The sequence below is a fragment of the Mytilus californianus genome, unplaced genomic scaffold (genome assembly GCF_021869535.1).
Source record: "Mytilus californianus isolate M0D057914Y unplaced genomic scaffold, xbMytCali1.0.p SCAF_6, whole genome shotgun sequence".
NCBI lineage: Eukaryota > Metazoa > Mollusca > Bivalvia > Mytilida > Mytilidae > Mytilus > Mytilus californianus.
Window position 1 is genome coordinate 30,181,564 of NW_026262712.1, and position 19,901 is coordinate 30,201,464.

At 32.1% G+C, this 19,901-nt stretch overlaps 1 protein-coding gene across 3 annotated transcripts in view; it reads right to left on the bottom strand.

The window, feature by feature from the left end:
- LOC127705044 (phosphatidylinositol 4-phosphate 3-kinase C2 domain-containing subunit alpha-like) overlaps window positions 1-19,504 on the bottom strand; it is a 77,247-nt gene extending 57,743 nt beyond the window's left edge. For 2 of the 3 annotated variants that reach the window (XM_052209296.1, XM_052209293.1), the window contains exons 1-13: window positions 19,425-19,504; window positions 16,410-18,009; window positions 14,887-14,963; window positions 14,298-14,446; window positions 13,134-13,257; window positions 11,356-11,467; window positions 9,921-9,991; window positions 7,539-7,608; window positions 6,710-6,844; window positions 6,239-6,300; window positions 5,213-5,227; window positions 1,105-1,247; window positions 290-374 (exon numbers count right to left, since the gene is read on the bottom strand). In XM_052209296.1, coding sequence (XP_052065256.1) covers window positions 290-374; window positions 1,105-1,247; window positions 5,213-5,227; window positions 6,239-6,300; window positions 6,710-6,844; window positions 7,539-7,608; window positions 9,921-9,991; window positions 11,356-11,467; window positions 13,134-13,257; window positions 14,298-14,446; window positions 14,887-14,963; window positions 16,410-17,966 — 2,600 coding nt within the window. In that variant the 5' untranslated portion in view covers window positions 17,967-18,009; window positions 19,425-19,504. The remainder of the gene's footprint in view (window positions 1-289; window positions 375-1,104; window positions 1,248-5,212; window positions 5,228-6,238; window positions 6,301-6,709; window positions 6,845-7,538; window positions 7,609-9,920; window positions 9,992-11,355; window positions 11,468-13,133; window positions 13,258-14,297; window positions 14,447-14,886; window positions 14,964-16,409; window positions 18,010-19,424) is intronic. The other variant, XM_052209295.1, reaches the window with a different exon arrangement.
- Between the last annotated feature and the right edge of the window lie 397 nt (window positions 19,505-19,901).

Consider the following 19,901-nt stretch of genomic DNA (forward strand, 5'->3'; position numbering starts at 1 on the left):
GATTGTGAACTAATTACTATAAACATAAAAATAACAAATCTCCAGTTTTTTTTCTTTTTCAACAATGGCGTTGTCAGCTTATTTTTCGACTTATGAGTTTGAATGTCCATTAGGTATCTCTAACCTCTCTTTAAAGTTCTGAAGTCTGTCATGTTTATGATATTGTGATTTAATCTATTTATATTAAACCTAATACAAAATATGGTTAAATTGAAGTATTGTGATAAATGACAAAAAAATTAACTATCAACTTTTCGGTGTATTATACACGACAAAATACAGTACTTACTTAGTAGACCAGTATGGAGGAATTCTGTGTACTGTTGCTATATGTAATATAAAATTATCTTCAACAGTGGTTACTGATTTGCTGCCTGAAAATAAGAAAAAAATACAATTTGCAGTCTATAAAAGAGCTAAGCAATACACTATCAAATCAATTTTAGAAAAGAAAATTTTGCCTGTTGATGGCCCATCCATGCCCTTTAACCTCGACAAAAGAGTCAAGAGTAAAGTTTACAGTGGAGGTTCCAGAAATTTTCATAAGTGGGGGCCCACTGACTGCCTAAGAGGGGGTCCGCTCCAGTCATGCTTCAGTGATACCCTATATAATCAACCGAATTTTTCCCAAAAAAGGCCCCCCCCTCCCCCCCCTAAATCCGCCTCTGGTTTATAACATGAAAGTATCAAGAATGCCTAAAAAATAGAGCTATAATAAATCTATTAGCCTAAGTCAGCCTAACCATAAGTACATTACATGTAAAAACCTTTTAGATTTTTTTTACATTGATTCATCCCAGTTAAACTGACAAGAACAATCAGAGAATTGCTACATATACTCCTTGTTTCATCTTTGTCATAACCAATCAGAAAGTTCTGTTACATCTACTTTCCCCAATCTGCCTTGACAGTAGAACCACTCAGAAAGTCTTTTACATCTACTTACCCAGTCTGCCTTGACAGTAGAAGCAATCAGAAAGTCTGTTACATCTACTAACCTTAGTCTGCCTTGACAGTAGAACCAAACAGAAAATCTGTTATATCTACTTACCCCAGTCTGCCTTGATAGTAGAACCAATCAGAAAATCTGTTATATCTACTTACCCCAGTCTGCCTTGACAGTAGAACCAATAAGAAAATCTGTATGGAATGTTATGCAGTACATTCTAATAAATTCTTTCACAGCCTTCAAAAGCTGATCTAAAGCCTCTTCCATTTCTTCTATCAATGAACATTTAATTGCCATACTGAAATATATAGTTTAGATAAGTTAAAACATATTTTATTACTCAAAGTAAAATGGATTAGACACAAGTAAACCATACTTTTGAAGTCCTCTACGAATTACAGTTTATAACAATACAATGTAAATATGAGCATGCAAACTTTCAAAATATACAATGCTTTACGAGTCTAACTATTGAAAGAATAACAAAATATTAACTGAAAAATTGGTAATGATGATGATGATGTGAACAAATCACAAATACACTTTTCATCTTCAAATGACAAGAAATCTCTCAGACCTTTTGATAAATTTTAAAATATGTTTAGATATCTGAATGTTTTGTCCATACAAGAGGTTTGGAATAGCAGAAGTCAGTCATTTGCCTATAATAAGAAAACAAATTATGGGAAAAGATGATCATAATTACATTGCAAAATAGGCAAAGCTTATAAAAATAATTTCTATAAATAATTACTATATTTACAATAAGTTATACTCATTTGTTATCAATTTTTATTTTAATTGTTGCAAAATGTTTGGTGGAATTAATGAAAATTGAGATGAAAAGGTAACTTATAACAGATGATGCTGTTTCACTAAACATTACAAAATAAACATTCATGAAAATGAGGTCATGGTCAGATGAACCCTACCAGACAGACATGTACACCTTACAATTATTCAATACACCAAATATAGTTGACCTTTTGCTTATTATATCTGAGAAATGGATCTAATAACAAAAATTTACATTGACCAATGTATCAATCATTTGCAAGAAAATTTGTTTACAGATCTATAATGTTTACAATAAAAAACAAGAGAAACTGCGAGCTACTGCTCACTGATGATACCCCCGCCCAAATATTTCGGTAAACAGGAAGTTGTTGAGTGATGAATCTGAAAATGCATCACATGGTATAGAAGACTTATATAAACCCTTAAACCAAATTTCAGAAATCTTTGTATTGCAGTTCCTGAGAAAGATGCGACGAAAAATATTCATGGGACGGATGGATGGATGGACGGACTGACGGATGGATGGACTGACGGAGGGATGGACGGACAGACAGACAGACAGAGGTAAAACAGTATACCCCCACTTTTTTAAAGCGGGAGTATAATAAAATAGCAAAACATAATTTACAAAACTCAATTGTTTGGAAGAAATATTATTACAACAGTTGAATAAGTACTAAGATAAGCAAGTGTTCTTTAAAGCAACCCAAAACCTTAGGACTATTCTACAATATAAATTTAGTATATATAAGATAATATTACTCTTTCTACATATGATACTGATGCTTATCCATTTGTTAGTTTTTTTTTGCAGTTAAAACTGCCTAGCAGAATTATATTTCATAATAAAAATTTAATAAATAACATTATACATACCGAAGTACAACACATGTATATTTTTTTCTAATATTGTTAGTTTTGTTACTACATCTAAGGAGTTTTTATACACAGAAAAGCTTATAGTTTGTTGAAATTATTACAGAAACAGGCTTGGACTTCTCCTCAAAAGCATGGAATACTATTGTTAAGAGTTTTTTTCTAAAGAGGACTATACATTTATCTCTTGGAAGCAAGTTTCAAGTGACCACAGAATCTTATCTATCATAAAGAAAAACTGCATTGGTGGTCTCAAGGTAGCCGGCTTGTTTCAAATTTCTATTCCATTGAGACTGATTGATTGATCGTTGGTTTCTTAACGTCCAGTGGCAAATATTTCATGAATGTTCAGGACGAGAACAAATTAACAATAAATACAATAGGCCGTCCAGGATAAAGGTCGGGGAAATTTCAACTGCCACAGGAAAATAGAGGATATATTAGATAGGGACAGAAATTTAGCATTGCAACAGGTCACCTACAGACCCCTCAAAAAATTGTTGCAAGGGTCCTTAATGTGCAAAGAGCATGGCACTCTCTTTACACGAGGCATCAGATTAAATGTCCCCATTCTGACCGGACGTGGCTGCGAACTTGTACATCCCGCACAGCCAAACGGACGCCCAACTTTGGTGAGGGTTGTACTGCTGGTCAGAGGAAGACCAATGGTGACCATATTTCTATTCCCCAGTCACCATTGGGTGGTATTCCATTCAGCATGAGGCATTAAGGAGAAGGAGCAATTCTTGCATCTAAAAGTCAAAATAATGTTTCTTGGTAGGGAACCATGTTTCCTTCAGACATTACCTTATTAACCACATGTAACACATTAAAAACAATTGATAAAGAAATCCCCCTTTTATTATAAATGACCGAATTCCCCACTTAATGAGGGATTGGTGGACATACAATTAACTAACAAGAGTTTTGAGGAAAAAGTACTTAAAATATACTAAGAACTTGCTTTCAAGAACAAAATTATGTAAAGTTACTTAATTTTGAAATATGTTTTTGACATAAAGTCCATTTTAGGAAATCCAAGCCTGATTAAAGAAATTCAGATTGTACCAATGACAAAGAAGCTGCATTACCAAAAAGCTGTGACAAAAAACGGCTAAAATTTTACCATTCCATATAATTCTGCTTACTAGATAGGTTGAATATAAACAAAGGGTTCACTACTACCAAACTAAAGAAATGTTATCAAGAATTAGGTTATATTAACAGAACAATGTATATATATGTCAATGAGACAGCAACCCAACAGCTCAAGTTCACATGAGTTTAAAAATGCCGTCAAAATTTCATTATCTCATTAAACAGTAACAAAAGAAGATTTGACTCTTTACCACTTGTTCTCATGGTAAGTTTGAACAAGTTCTATTGCTATAATTGAATGAAAGATATAACATATACTTTTAATTTTAATTGGTGTATCAGAATATAAAAGATTATTGGTAATTTCATTATTTGTACACCATATTATAAAAAATATGGTTTCTCTATTGAACAAATAGCAATTGTTTAGAGCAATTTTCCTAATTCTTGTTGTTTAAAGGTTTGGTTTGCTTGCTTGCTTTGTTTGTATAAATATTTGCTCAAGCATTGTTATTAAGATTGACATCTGCAATCAATAGATAGGTGGGGCTTTAGCTTTTATACATTATACTCTGCATTATACTTAACATCCAATAACATTTAAGTATAATGTATACAAACTGAAGCCCCGCCTATCTATTGATTGCAGTTGTCAATCTTAATTACAATGTCAATGCTCATTATGCTTGAACAAACATTTATACAAACAAAGCAAGCAAGCCAACCAAACCTTTAAACTACAAGCATTAGGAAAATAGCTTTAAGACATTAGCAGTCAATCACTTTGTTTTGGAGTAGACTTTGGAATTTTACCCACAATGCATCCGATTCTGTAAGGATGAATTACTGATAAAAGAAAGTAGGTAAATCTTATAGCAGGAATGAGATTGCAAAAAGTGCAACCACAAATATTGATCTTTAATCAGATAATGAATTTTCAACGGTATTTTTAAACACTGTGTAAGTAGATTCTCCTTTTCTCGTCTTTTCCTTATCTTACTTAAGAATGTTCTTTGCTCTTCTTTTTAACTTTTCGAAAAATATTCAGAATCCTCTGGCTTAATCCATGTCAGTAAAAAATTTTCCCAGTAACCCCTAATTTTCTATTCATAATTTTAATACATATTGTTTAAAAAGATATTTTTCAATATCTTATAAAATCCTTGTTATTTTTTTTATCGTTTTTGAAAGAAAAATTACCAATGTTAAATTCATTTCCTGCCAATTTTCAATGGCTTATATCTCAAATTTTTTTTACAAGGACACATACCTTTCATTTTTTTCTGCTATTTTAGAATGCAACTTTGAAGACGAAAACAAGAATCTACATTTTGTATAGTCTACATTTTTATAGGAAAGTATATAGTTTAAAAATTAATTTACAGAATCAAGAAAAAAAAAAATTTGGAAAGTTTCTAAAAGCTTAATGCACGATAGGGGTAATGACCCTCATCATAAAGGAATATATTTCAAAACAAGAAACATAATTACCCATGTTTAAGATACCTTCAGGATGAAATTAATCATATATATATATATATATATATATAGGTAAAACATAAGTGTAACGATTTGCCAAAACTTGCTAAAACATGGAATTCTTTCAATGTTTGATTAACTGTGTAAAAAGGGGCATTTACAGTCAGAACAATGTTTAAATATGTTTTGAAATCCTAAAAATGTATGTTTGTTTCAGAAAAAACTTGAAATGAGTATAAAAGAAAACAAAATCAGATTAACATTTGTTGTTATGGTCTTTTTTTTTTTTTTTTTTTGTCTAATTTTTAAAGAATAGGGACCTTTATACAAATGATGTCGACATCAAAATGGTAAAAATACATAAATCAGGATGTAACAGATCTTTCCTTAACTGTTACAATAAATTTCTGGCAAATCGATACACTGTTAAGCAATAGTTAAAATAATCAAAACAGAACAAAACAGGTTAAAATAGGAAACTATGCTAAAATAAAAATGCAAATTAAAGAAACCTAAAAAAAAAACGAAAAATATGATTAAAAAAAAACAATTATAAAAACGAAAAAAATCTAAAATATATACATAGAGAATAATTTTACCTGTCGATTCAAATTTGTCAAAGGTCAATGGCCTTGTATATCTTTATATTTGTAGTTTAAAGCTTGGTACAGAAAATTTCATTCTGGCCTGTCTCAGTATTAATTGTATGGGGGTTGGAAGGCACTTCAATTAAATTTTGATGGGTGGTGGTTATTTTAAAAAAGACAGCCTGCACAATTATTGAAAATAATCAATTCAATTCTATGTTTGGCTAGATAAAAAGGACTTCCAGCCCTGCATACATTTATTTCCTGCACAGCCCTAAAACCGATTTGCACTGTTCGGTAATTTGTTATGGAATTTGTTTTGAACATATTATTATTAAAGCTCTAAGAGTATACACTTGATACTTGGTTAAACACATTTCTGAATATAAATATTATTCCGAAGTCTGGTTACACGATATCTGATCCAAAATGATGTTCATTACAAACTCACCCAATGGCTTGTTGTGTGGCATAGTCTTCGGTATCCTTACACAAAACTTGACTTTCTTGACCCTAAAAAAAAATTTTTTCTATTGTTTTTCACTTGATTTCTTAACTACCTTTCGGTTATCTAAATAAGATATAATATCTAAAAAAAGTTCTAAATGATTTCCTTGTGTATAATATGTTTCTGGAATAATCCTACTTGATAAAATTGCCTGTAAATCAGTGGTTGTCATTGGTTGCTGTCTGTTATATTTGTTTGGTACATCATTTTCTCACTTGATTTGTTTTACATTTTGTAATGTTGGGACATTTTAAAGCTGACTATACAATATGGTTTTTTTCTCATTGTTGAAGGCCTTACAATGATCTATAAAAGCTTACATCCATGTCATTTAGAAACTTGAAGATATTTGTCCATTGACTAGCATACCACATCTGCTTATTTTAATACTGTGACCAAAAGTTTGGAACTTACTGTGAGCTGTGCTACAATATTTTCTACTCTCTGTAGTGTTTTTGTTATGTCCATAGTTTCTATCTTACATAAAGTCAAACATATGGCCTTCACAGCTTGGCTTAACTGCTGAGACCTGATTAGTGCTGTTTCATTCTGAAAATATATAAAAGAATTGTGCAAAAAAGCCTACTCCTTAATGTAAACAAAATTTTTGAGAGTAAAGTTGTCTTTTTCAATAAAAAATATAATTAAAATTACAAAAAGAGTTCATCCTAAGATTTTTTTTATTTCCGCAAAAAAAAAGAATTTATACTTTCCTATAAATGTACTGTAAATTCAGAAATAATTGTGAGGTTTTTATTATTGCGAATAATGCAACTCCTTGAGTATCTCAATAATAAGAACTCGCATTCTGATATCTTGTACATATAGTTTTGTGTAGCTTTTCCTAAAATCGCAATAATTAAAACAGCATTTTTGTTCATTCTTCAAAAATCGCAATAATAAATGCAATCAATAATTTCTGAATTTACAGTAATTGACTTTCCTCAGCAAAAGGAACAGGAAATTACAAATCCCATATTTGTGTATCTTACTTCCTCATTTGCTATCTTTTTTTTTTTTAATTTTTGTCTTCTAAACAGTTGAATTAAATAAACTCATCATGGATACCAAGATTGAAATTTTGTATGCCAGATACGCATTTCATCTACAAAAAACTTATCAGTGACGCTCGAATCAAAAAGTTAAAAAAGCCAAATGAAGTACAAAGTTGAAGAGCACTGATTAACATGCAAATGAATGTGACTTTGAGGTATTCTGTTTCTTTTCTTAACTTTTATAGTACCTTTAAGATATGATCTCTCAACTTCTCTACTTCAACATAAAATGCATTCAGCAGAATCTCCATCTGTTCCCTGAAAAAAGGTTATCAATTTACGTTATGCAAAACAAGAGTGTAGCACATATAATGTGATTAAGTTACCCCAATTTTTGACATTTTTACCTGTTATGTCTGTTTTTTTTGCTCACACATTGTTGTCAATATAATGGAATTCTATGCGACTGTCATACAAGTGAGAGGTTTAGCTAGCTATAAAACTAGATTTAATCTACCATTTTCTACATGAGGAAATGCCTGTACCAAGTCAGGAATATGACAGTTGTTTTTCATTCATTTGATGTGTTTGAGCTTTTGATTTTGCCATTTGATAAAGGACTTTCCGTTTTGAATTTTCCTTGGAGTTCGGTATTTTTGCTATTTTACTTTTTACAACTGAACTACAGTTATATAATTCCCAATTAAGATAAAACAGAGAAAATATTCTCTTGCATAAATTTTATCTTTTAATGGAAACTGGAATCAGAGATTAGAAAAATAGGAAAACTAAGTCCTTGTGCAGTTTTACCTTTGAAAATTGTGAAATTTAAACTCTTAAAAAATACATAACTTTACAGTATTTAAGTGTGTTCTATGTCCATAAATGTTTACATTATTTAAGTGTGTTCTATGTCCATAAATGTTTACATTATTTAAGTGTGTTCTATGTCCATAAATGTTTACATTATTTAAGTGTGTTCTATGTCCATAAATAATAATTAAAATTGACAACAACACTTCAAGAGATCTGCAATTTTATTCTCTATGTCAACATGTTTCACCTGCAAGGCAGGCGTCTTCAGGACCTGAGGTCAATTTTAATTATTATTTAAGGATTGCATTCATTTGCATTCATTTGCATGATTTGACAACCCGGCATACCAAGGTATCCACTTCAGGTACTCTACCAAAACGATTTCACAGGCGTTGGTTCACCACACGGAATTTATGTCCATATTAAGACATTATTTGAGTGTGTTCTATGTCCATAAATGTTAAGTTTGCTTGACCATGAACCATGAATTTTTCATTAGCTAATGTTTATATATAAACAAACTGGCAGCATTTTACACATTAATAAAAAGGAGAAAACATTTATTTTTTATTAAAATTATATAGGGAGTTGGTCACAAAAAAAGCCTTCAAAACCCATTTGACCAGGGCTTCCAAAATTATTTTTAGCCAGCCGGACATTTTATATATTATCCCGATTTTAATCCCTTAAGACTAAATAAACAAAAGGTAATTATGGTATTCAGTTGCCGAGTTGGCCATCCCAAATTTTTTATGATTGACATTAAAAAAAACGATATTAAACTTTCTTTGATTCAAATTCGAAGTTCTGACGTAAACTGTTAAATTGGCAGTGCATCATTCGAAGTGTGCAACATCAGCGTACTTATATCTGCCTTAGACTCTTTATTTGTGCAAAATAACGTTGTCAAAAACTTTACTTTCGTTTTTAAATCTAATCCGGATGTTATCTTGACAATGGTAAAACATGGACCAGAGACGGATACGTAAATTCCGTGTACGTTTGCAAAGCTTGAATGAGTGTACGTAGCTCTTTCTACGTTATTTCTTCAAGAAAATATTCGAAATAAACGTGAGATAAAGGTATCAATGACAATTTAAGCATTTTTTGAAGAAATTAGGATGCATTATTAAATTTCACACCTGCCCACATGCGCACACGTGTACTAGTTCAAACAACGTGGTTATGACGATTTTTCATGTTCACCTTTTTATTTTTTTCATCAAATCATATTTGTAAACGTATTTCTGATAATTTAAATCTTTTTGACTAAATTAATTAGATGCAAACCGCTGAAATGTAAGAAAATAACTTTGAATAGACCGATCAATGTCCGGTTCAAAATAGTTTACCTGTCACCTGAACAGGTAAATTTCAGCTGTTCGACAACTAATTAGCCTTGATTAAAATAAGAAGGTATTAAAGTAGGGGATGTTTTGATAGTACTTAATGATCATGTCACTTTTATGACCGGAAATGTGTGGCTGTTAAAGGCAAAAGGTTGGGTCAAAAAGATCGCGAATTATGTTAAAATGACCGTCTCTTAAGAAAGCCTTGAAAACTAAAAAGTAAATGACCGTTTCATGCTTTGCCCAGCCGGACTTTTACCGGACATTATACAAATGTCCGGAATATATGACCGTTTTGGAAGCCTTGCATTTGACTAGTTTCTGGAATTCCCCTAATTACTTCTAAGATTGGCTACTATTTGTTTATTTCACCTTTTATATACTTTTTTTATGTTTCATTAGCACAACCTTAGGTTACCCAGATATGCCTTCCTTGTTAACATATATAGGATAAACAATACATACTTGTTGGCAATCATTTCATCTGTTTTCACATACTCTTTAGGAAAATACAAACATTGGCTATCATCATCAATCTAAAAATAGACAGTTACTTTCACTTCAAAACTTGAACCTACCGAATTAATTTTAAAATTGGGGTTTGTACTTTGTGAGCAACACGACAGGTGCTAGATGTGGAACAGGATCTGCTAACCATTCAGGAGCACCGGAGATCACCCCTGGTTTTTTGTGGGGTTAGTGTTGCTCAGTCTGTAGTTTTCTAATTTGTGTTTTGTTTACTGTCTGTTTTTTGGTTGTTTTTCACTTTTTTTTCCCATGGTGTTGTCAGTTTGTTTTTAGTCCCCTACCGACAAAGTCAAAGGGGACTTTAGGTATGCACTCTGTCCGTCTGTCTGTCTGTCTGTCTGTCCGTCTGTCTGTCATTCTGTCAGTCCGGGAAATCAGTTTTCCACTCTTTTTTTCTTCATGCTTGAAGATATTGATTTGATATTTGGTATATTGTTTTATCATAACAAGTTACAGATCAAGTTCGAATTGTGTTCCGGTCTGATAATTTTGTGCAGAGTTATAGTCCTTGGACTTAAAAAATTACCTCAAATATTCAGTTTTCCGCACTTTTTTTCGTCATTCTTGAAGATATTGATTTAATAATTGGTACATTGTTTTATTATGACAAGTTACAGACCAAGTTTGAATTTCGTTTCGGTTTGATGATTTTTTGCAGAGTTATGGTCCTTGTTGAATTAAGTTTAAACTTATCCCTTTGGTTTTTTCCTCCTCTCTTTTTGAACAAATAAAGTGATTACAAAACATCATATAAATATGTGTACTTAGTCTGAGAGAACATGATTTATTTATTAGGGCTCTTCCATTAAAACATACATGGTACCCAGGGAAGGCACTTTAAAAATGAAGAAACCAAACTATAGAGGCAATTTAGAACTTTTCTTTACATTTTTATTGTTCAAAATAATTTTAACACCCACCCATAGTTGCGATTTCAAAGTGCCTTCCCTGGGTCCCATGTATGTTTTTATGGAACAGCTCTTAGTTATAATCAACTTTGAACTACATGAAGCTGTCAGTAACTGTGAGTACTCTTAGATCAATACTTTGTGTCTGTTGTTTTTATGTTAGTTGTTTTGTGTTCTTCTTACTTGGTAATAAAAAAAATCCAAAATTCGGCTCTTAAGATTTCATCTTCATTTTTAAAAAATATTGACAACAAATTTTTCTCTGCTTACAAAATGTAGATCAATGAGTAATCACTTTAGGCCTCATGAAAAAATAAAGGAAACAGTTCCAACAACTCTTTAGGTTGGATAGGATTGAAGAGCAAACATTGGTCTATCCGGTGCCCTCTCTAAGGAGATGTCAAAAATAGAAAAATATACTTTAGCTGCAGTGCATCACCTTATTATATTTTTTTTAAACTTACTGTTCTAAGAAATGGTAATAAGACTTCCTGTCTCCTCATTAGCGTAAACTTAATATCTTCATCAAGCTTCAAGCAGTTATGGACATATTCATATCGACACAATGGAAACTTACTGCAAATAATTATGAGTTTATACAGATTATTTTCCGTTAACAAACAAAAGCATGAGGAGGTACTTAGGTGAGGTTTAGGAATTTGTGTCAGATGTTCGGACTCCATGGTTTTTTTTCCTACGATACAGGGTAAAATATTTTGTCCCATAACACCCATTTTTCTTTTCATATAAGACTTCAATAGCTCATAAAAGGTCATTTACCAAAATATAAGCAGATTCTAGATTTCTTTTCTTTCGATTTCAGACCCAAATAAAACCAATGCAAACATAAGGTAAAAGTCAGAGTCAGCCTTTTCCTGCCATTTTAAACTTAAATATCTGGAAAAGGAACTCCATTGCCTATCAATATTTTAGCTTATTTTGTTCCTTAATTAATGCTCTTCTGACTTATAGTATCTTTAAATTCTAGATTTTTTTAATTTCACCTAAGTACATCCTTAAAATTCTCAAATATTAACTTCCACATGTCCTTAATAATCACAAGCATACACATTTTGAACTGAAAATGTCATTTTTAGCTGAATTTGCAGGTTATACAAAAACATCTGATACAGAGAACATGATTTATGAATTAACAAACTAAAATTTAGTTTTTAAGATAGTTAAAGAACAAAATAGATAGCTATTACAGATCAAACATTCTATCTACCAGTGAATTATAAATAATGCCAGGTTCTATGGTCAACAATTAGGAAAACAACTACTGAAAATTGACTCATTTCACAAAAAAATATTAAGAGAAAAGGTGCTCGTAAGTCATGTACATTTCAGTATAACTTATGATCTTTTTTAGTTGTAAGATCTTTTTTGAAAAGAGCCCCTGATCAGTATTTTTCTGAATAAAAGCTTATTCAATTTTTTTAAATTGTTTTGCATCAAGTTGAATTTCCAAAACCTACCAGCCAGTCAGCCAAGAAGAAAACCGAACACAAAAACTATAAAACATTCATTATCAATTAGCCATTTTTTCTTAATCATTCTGGTTCAATAATTTAATCAAGCAAAATACATATCAGTAAAGAATTTTATTTTGAAACAAAATAACGTAATCGGGCTTTTATAGTTCGCACTGGTGTATTGTCTGCACCCCCTTCTCGCCATGAAATTTCAGGTAAAAAAACTTTTTGTAACTGTTAGAAAATGTAATGAAACTCCGGTAATTTCAAATCGTGTGTGATCGTTTGCGGTATTTTCATTTCCATCATCAAATAGAAGTTGAAACTGCTTGTTAATGATTCTAGAACACTTCATGAGTGTTAAAATGTGTCAAAATCACACAAAAAACAATTTAGAAACTTGTGTATGTTTAAACCGGATGTTTGAATAGCACGTGTAAAAGAAAATAAATACGGTGAGAGTGTACAGAAATCCGTACTTAATAGATATCACTAGAATACGACTTTGAAAGTAAAACAGTTCCATCCTTGTGTAAAACAATGTTTAATATATCTATCACATCCATGTTTGAAGGATCTTAAGCTAAAACAAAACACATGCGTCAGTATGAAACACCAAAACGGTGTTTTTACCTCAGACCAGCAAAATCCTACCAGCATGGCACAAAATAATGCAAAACATAGCTTTAAACCCTATTTTGAAGAAACAGAGTAGCACGAAACAACTGTTTTAACATACATCTAATATATATCTTTAGGTAACTTACTTGAGAAGATATTCTGATCTGTCATAAACCTTTAGTAAAAAGTCAGATGTGTTTAAATCTTTCTGGGATGCTCCTAAGGAACTATATAATACATGGCTAATCACCATTTCTGTTGGATTTTCAACTAAAATAATAAGAAAAATAAACTGCTTTAGAAAAACAAAATCATTCAACTGATTTGTCATAAAAGTGGGAACTCTTTTCACTACGACATGTAGTCCAACGGGTGACAGGGGTAAGAAATATGGTTACCTGAATTTCTCATCACATGCAACTGATGCTGAGGAAACACCCATTTTTTTCGGTGCAAGATGTATATAAATATGCAAATAAGATTGTTAAAATGGGAACCAAAAATAAAATTATGTCCTATATTGAGGGATTGCCACATTGTGTGCATTTGAAGGAACCTTTGCAACAATTCTTTGAGGGTGAAAGTAGGTGGCCTTTTGAAAGGTAAAATTTTTGCCCTGTTAAACACTTCCTCTTTTTCCAGAGCAGTCCAAATTTCTAGTCCTCCCTCTGAGGATATAAATTTTGCAGTACCTTCTTATTTAGTGTATTGTTTTATGTGTTCTCATCGTGACCATCAATGAAATACATTTCACTGGACTCAAAAACAAACATCATGTTGTGATGTTACACTATTGTTTCAGATAAGGGTGAAGGTTTGGTACCATTAAAACGTTAAAACCCGCTGCAATTGTTTGCACCTGTCCTAAGTCAGGAATCTGATGTTCAGTAGTTGTCGTTTGTTGATGTGGTTCATAAGTGTTTCTCGTTTCTCATTTTTTATATAGATTAGACCGTTGGTTTTCCCGTTTGAATGGTTTTACACTAGTAATTTTTGGGGCCCTTTATAGCTTGCTGTTCCGTGTGAGCCAAGGCTCCGTGTTGAAGACCGTACTTTGACCTATAATCATGACAATGGTTTACTTTTATACATTTCGACTTGGATGGGGGGTTGTCTCATTGGCACTCATACCACATCTTCTTATATCTATCAACATGATCAATTGATCAATCAATCAAAATTTTGCAGACATTAATGTTTCACTGCACTAAATTTGTTGATGTTGCTGAAATTTGTTTTGGTAGTTTTATAATATCATGAATATGAGGATGGAAGTTTAAAAAAAATTATGATTTGATCCTTTTCCTTACCTTCACATGTAAACACAACTGGCTCAGTAACAAAGTCAGAGTACACTATAATTTTAACAGACATGGAACACTGTTGTTTAGTACAGAGCGGACTGACTATAAATCCTAGGTTGGTTTTTGTGTCTGTTGACTTGTACCGTGATTTCAATCTGCAAAATAAAGCGAGAAAATATAATCTGTAGTCATGGATTAACTAAAATCAATCTAGCTTTTGTTTTCTATAAAAAATAGTGCATATAAGAGTCTATCGTACGAGAAGATAAAATCAAAATTAATAGAAACTAACTCAAAATTAAAAACTTTGCTATATTAACACATGTAACATGAAATATCGATATTCCAACCACTTTAAATATAGATTGTAACTGTTTGCAATTTTCTATATATGACAAGTTTCTTAGTTTTACCAAATGTATGCTCCATTTTTTAGGTGTGTACATGGTGAATGAAATGTACATTTATGTTTAATTCTATTGTGTGACAAATATCTAGTTTAATGTTTCAGTTCACTATGATCCAGAAACTTTAATGATTTGACAACTATAAGTATAACAATGACCATGATGACTTTTAAAAGAATAACACATACTCAACAACCATCTGACAGAATGCATTGGACTCGTCATCTACAAACATATGCTGCCTCAGCCTCTCAAATGATTTATCCTGAAATTAACATATATATAACAAGCATATGTATGTTACGTACATCATGTTTTTAAGAATTGAATGCTTCTTTTTGTAAATTTTATTGGGGTGTAAAAGCGTTGACCGAAGTGCATTTTGTATGAGGCGCGGAAGCGCTTCATTCTAAAAATGTACGCACATTCAACGCTTTTACATCCCTATAAAATTACTAAAAGAAACATTCAATACTTATAATTACATTTTTTTGTTAGGATCATGAAAACACGATTTCTTTCAAGTTTTTATTTTATTTACCTGTGCACTTTATTGTGGAAGCTCGTGTTATCATGAATGTTACATTTCATTTGAAAATGAAGGTTGATTTCAGAATGACACAAGCTTGCTGGTAGCCAATCAAAATAATGTATTATAATGAAACATACATGTAATGTAATATAAATGTTTAGAAATTAATTCAGAAAAAAAACCACAATCCACTTACATATGGTTCTTAATTATCTGTAATCCTTGTGTAAACTGAAAATATTTCTAAACTCAATTCTTACATCAGAAGTTATAGTTTATTTTCTTGAGTATTTTAACATTTGAACTTGTGTAAACAGAACACTAGTCTAATACAAACAACATGAACAAAATCTTCAGTCCTGATAGGGGTCACAGTACCTTGTTTAATTCCACCCCATGTCCAAGTCTGATTTTCAAGTAAGAAGTCTTGAAAGTGATTGTCTTATATAATTTTTTTTTTTAATCTATAGATTTAGGTGTTGATTGCAGATTTTTGAGCTCCTGTTTAATTTCATTATTCCTTGGACTCTGAAGGATTAAGAGCTTGACATATTTATAGATTATCATTGGTCATCTCAACGAGATTGATTTTCTCGCTTGAGCCGGCACGGCGAAAGTGAGAAAAGCAATAGAGTTGAGATGACCAATGATAATCTGTTTATTGCTATTTTACCTATGACGACGTTGTTAATTTTTTAATTGACAACGGCATGTGCGCCCTTAGTTTCTAGCGATAATTTTTTATATCACTCTACTGTGCTGAGAAAGGAAATTATCAGTCAGTAAGATCAAAGGAAAATTTCGTAAAATAGCGATAATCGACGATATTGCATGTATTGTATGATCACTGTTGAAGACCATATATTGACTTCTAGATGTCTTTTGGGTCTATTTCATAGGTTGCTGCTTCAGTGATGTACATAAATATAAGAAGATGTGGTATGTATGAGTGCCAATGAGACAACTCTCCATCCAAGTCACAATTTATAAAAGTAAACCCTTATAGGTCAAAGTACAGTGTATTACAAGTCTTCTTTTATACATCATGTTCATATGGACAATAGAAACTTATTTAAATTTACCTTAACAAAAGGCAAGAAACAATTTACAATCTGTGATCCAAGTAAAAAAAATTTCAATGGTAGTTTTAAACTCAAAAGAAATTTGAGTCAAACATACCTGTGATTTAGGAGGGGGTGGCCGAGGAGGTGCTTTTTGTTCTGTTTCTTCTGCAACTGGTACCTCACTCCTGAGAAATATCTCTAGCTCATCATGGCTGGCCATTGGACAAACTCCCTTCTCATCATCCTCATCTGGAATTTGTGGATATAATGATGAACCATATCCACTGTCCTTAAGACCTCTGTTGACAGGCTTCACCTCTGTTGCCTCTGCGAACACAAAAGAGGGAAATCCACCTTTTGGCGATCCCGTCAATACACCTTCTCTTGAACTGACAGACTCACTTCTTTGTCTTCTATACAATGGATCAAAAGATTCTAAAGACAAATATTCTTTTTCAACGTCATCTCTTTCTTCGTCAGACAATTCAATCAAATCACTTCCTTTACGACTACGTGGTAGCGCATCGTCCACAAAATCACGATTATGAAAGTTGTCCTGAAAAACTTCAGATTCAGTTTGTTTTTTATCTCCCCTTATGTCATCAAACTCACTAGCACTAGCAGTTCTATGAAGACCTGTTTGAGGCACATTAAGTCTGTTTTTCAACCATGCATCAGTACCATGCATACTAGCGGGTCTGTTTGCATTAATTGTAGAACTAATGTTTGGTGTAGGATTATAAGGCTGTGGTTGAGAAAACTGATGTTGAAATTTACCCGCCATGACAGCCTGATTTCCAGAATTTTGTAAATTTGGAGCTGGTGGATGCATAGGGAGCACCTGAACCAGTCCATGTCCAATTTGTAAATTTGTAGGATAAATATTTGGGACATTTGAAACACTTTTTCTAGGGGGTAATGGGGGTCCAGAAGCAGTCACATTTGTAGCACTATTCACAGCCCATGGATCATTAGATGCATTATTAAAGTTTGGAGTAAAAAGGTCTTGATTCCAGCCATAACTTCCTGTATGTCCAGAGGTCTGCCAGGGGGTCGGTAATCTAACACTATAATCAGGTCTTGTTGGTTCTCTTCTTACTTCTCTAAATGCATGACTAATATCTGGATATGCCGGGTTGTTTGAATTGGAAGACAAGTTTTCAGATGAAGAACTTGATGATATTTTATTAACATTTTCATTGCTTTCTGAATGGTCAAAAGACAGCCCTTGTAAATCCATGCTATACTTAGTCTGACTAAAGTCCTTTTGGTGTGTAACTGTGGGTTTGTCTGGGGATAGAGCTATCAAAGAGTCTCTGACTTTAGAACTAGGATCAGGCATTGTCAATGATAAAGGACTATTGTTTCTAGGTATGTTAGTTCCTGTGGAACTTGTATTATTCTGCATTGAAACATTTCCCATGAAATTATTTTCAAAAGAATTTCCAAATGGATCAGATGCTGGATTCATGAAATTTTGTTCCACTGTAGAATTTGTTCTTGTGTCTGAGAAATCAGGTATATTCCATCCCATCGAAGGAGGATCGGATCTTCTTGATCTTTGAGGTATTGGTGGTGGAGGGTTTAACTGTGGCACTGGGGAATTATTTGTACCTCTCTGTTGGTAGTTGAGGGATTTTCCTTCAATCCCTTGGGAACTAGTAAATGCCATTTTTCAAGGCCTTATCATCTAATCTATTTCAACTGTCAAGATTCTGTAATAGATAAAAAAACATGAAACAGAACTCTTCATAAAATCATCTGCACATTATGAGAACATTTTGTTACTGTTCCTAACTTTCCATTTCGACAATTTCCAATTTAGTAATTCCATAAAATTATTTCAAAAGAGATGAGTTCCAGGTAGCATCAAGATTCTTTGAACAGAATCTAGAAGTCATCATTTCATACACAAAAAAAATAAAAATCTGAATTTCTTCATTATGTTCATTTTGTTTAGACAAGATGACATCAATTATCAATAAAGGCTTTGATTGTGTTGATATGGATTTTTAGTCAGAACTGTGGAATCTTCATGGAAAATGTGATGGAGTACCTGCTCTTTTAAAAAAAAATCTTAAGTGAACCTTGTAAAAAGCAGATATATTTCTATTTTTTTTTTTAGAAGTTATCATGCTTATTATTTATCCATTACTTTTAATTTGGCATCATCATTTACTACAGCTTCAACATGTACAAGTATCTCATACTGAGATTTTTACCATAAAAAAAATCATTCTCTAATTCCAAATTTAAACAATGTAAACATTCAGAAATGGGACAGACATACATGTATATATATGTATATGTATGTTAGCAGTCAATGGGGCTACCAAGCTGTTCCAATGATTTTTAAAACTAAAGTGATTAAAATTATCACTTTGTTAAAGTACATGTGTGTCCATCATAAGAAAAGGCATAAGAAATTGTAAGAAATGTTTACTTTTACTTCTTCAATAAAATTTACATTTTCATTGTATTGAAAGAATATCAGTCTACATTACATCACAAATACAAACATGACAAAAAACATTTTTTTATAACTCTAAATGCTTTTGATGAAATTTTCTGTCATTCTAGATGAGCAATGTATAAATAAATATAGCTTACAAAATTACATCAATTTGTCCAGACATGGTCAAAGGGTAAAAATAAAAGGATGTATGTCAATGAGGCAGCAATATTAAATGTTTGCACTGCCTCTTTCATGTACAACATGAATAAGAAAGGTGCTTGCTATTTAATTGACCATTTAACTGGAGTACAAACACTATGCAGTCGGTGAAGACATGCTTTGAGGCATTGTCAAATCCTATGATCGATGGTAGCCCTAAGCCTTCATAAAACTTAAAAGATAAAAGAAAGCTAGCCAAATTAAACCCATCTTCTCTTACAATGTAATATAAGTTTTTGTTGAAATTCCACCTGTAAAAGTATTGGTAGGGTATTATAAGACCGGAGCTCATGACAATTAAAATTGCTGTACAGTCGTAATGTTTCAGAAAACATTCCGTCATTCGTCTAAAACTTGACCAGGATGTAAATCAAAGGTGCTTTGAGAAAGTGAAAAATGAAAGTGGGAATCAGTTCTATAGCAGTGTATATTGACTTCGATTTATGAAGCTTATACCCTTTGAAACTAGACACAAACTAGCTAAAATTAAATCTCTCATGTCCACAAACTTTCTATCAACATCAACCCACTTCCGGTTAACTGATATTACTGATAACATTTCATATATATATTACCTATGCTAGAGGTGTTACATTTAGTAGGTTTGAAATATGAAAGAAATACTGTTCACCGATTTTATTTAATAATAAATAATTTGATTGTTTTGGTGTCCTGTACGTAACACATTATGTTATCTTTTCGTTTGACCTTTTTTTACGAGAATGAACGATAACTCTTGGTCATTTTGGTTAATGGGTTCCCGGTCAAAAATGTCCTGTGTTTGGCTAATAGAACTGTGTGTATGAGTTCCAGTCCACTTGAGGGTCAAAAAGAGGAATGTTATATATTAATTAAAAGGCGTTTTCTATTGTTGTTTGCTAAACTGTAAACACCAAGTGTCAAATATTTTAGGAAACACTATGAATGACTATG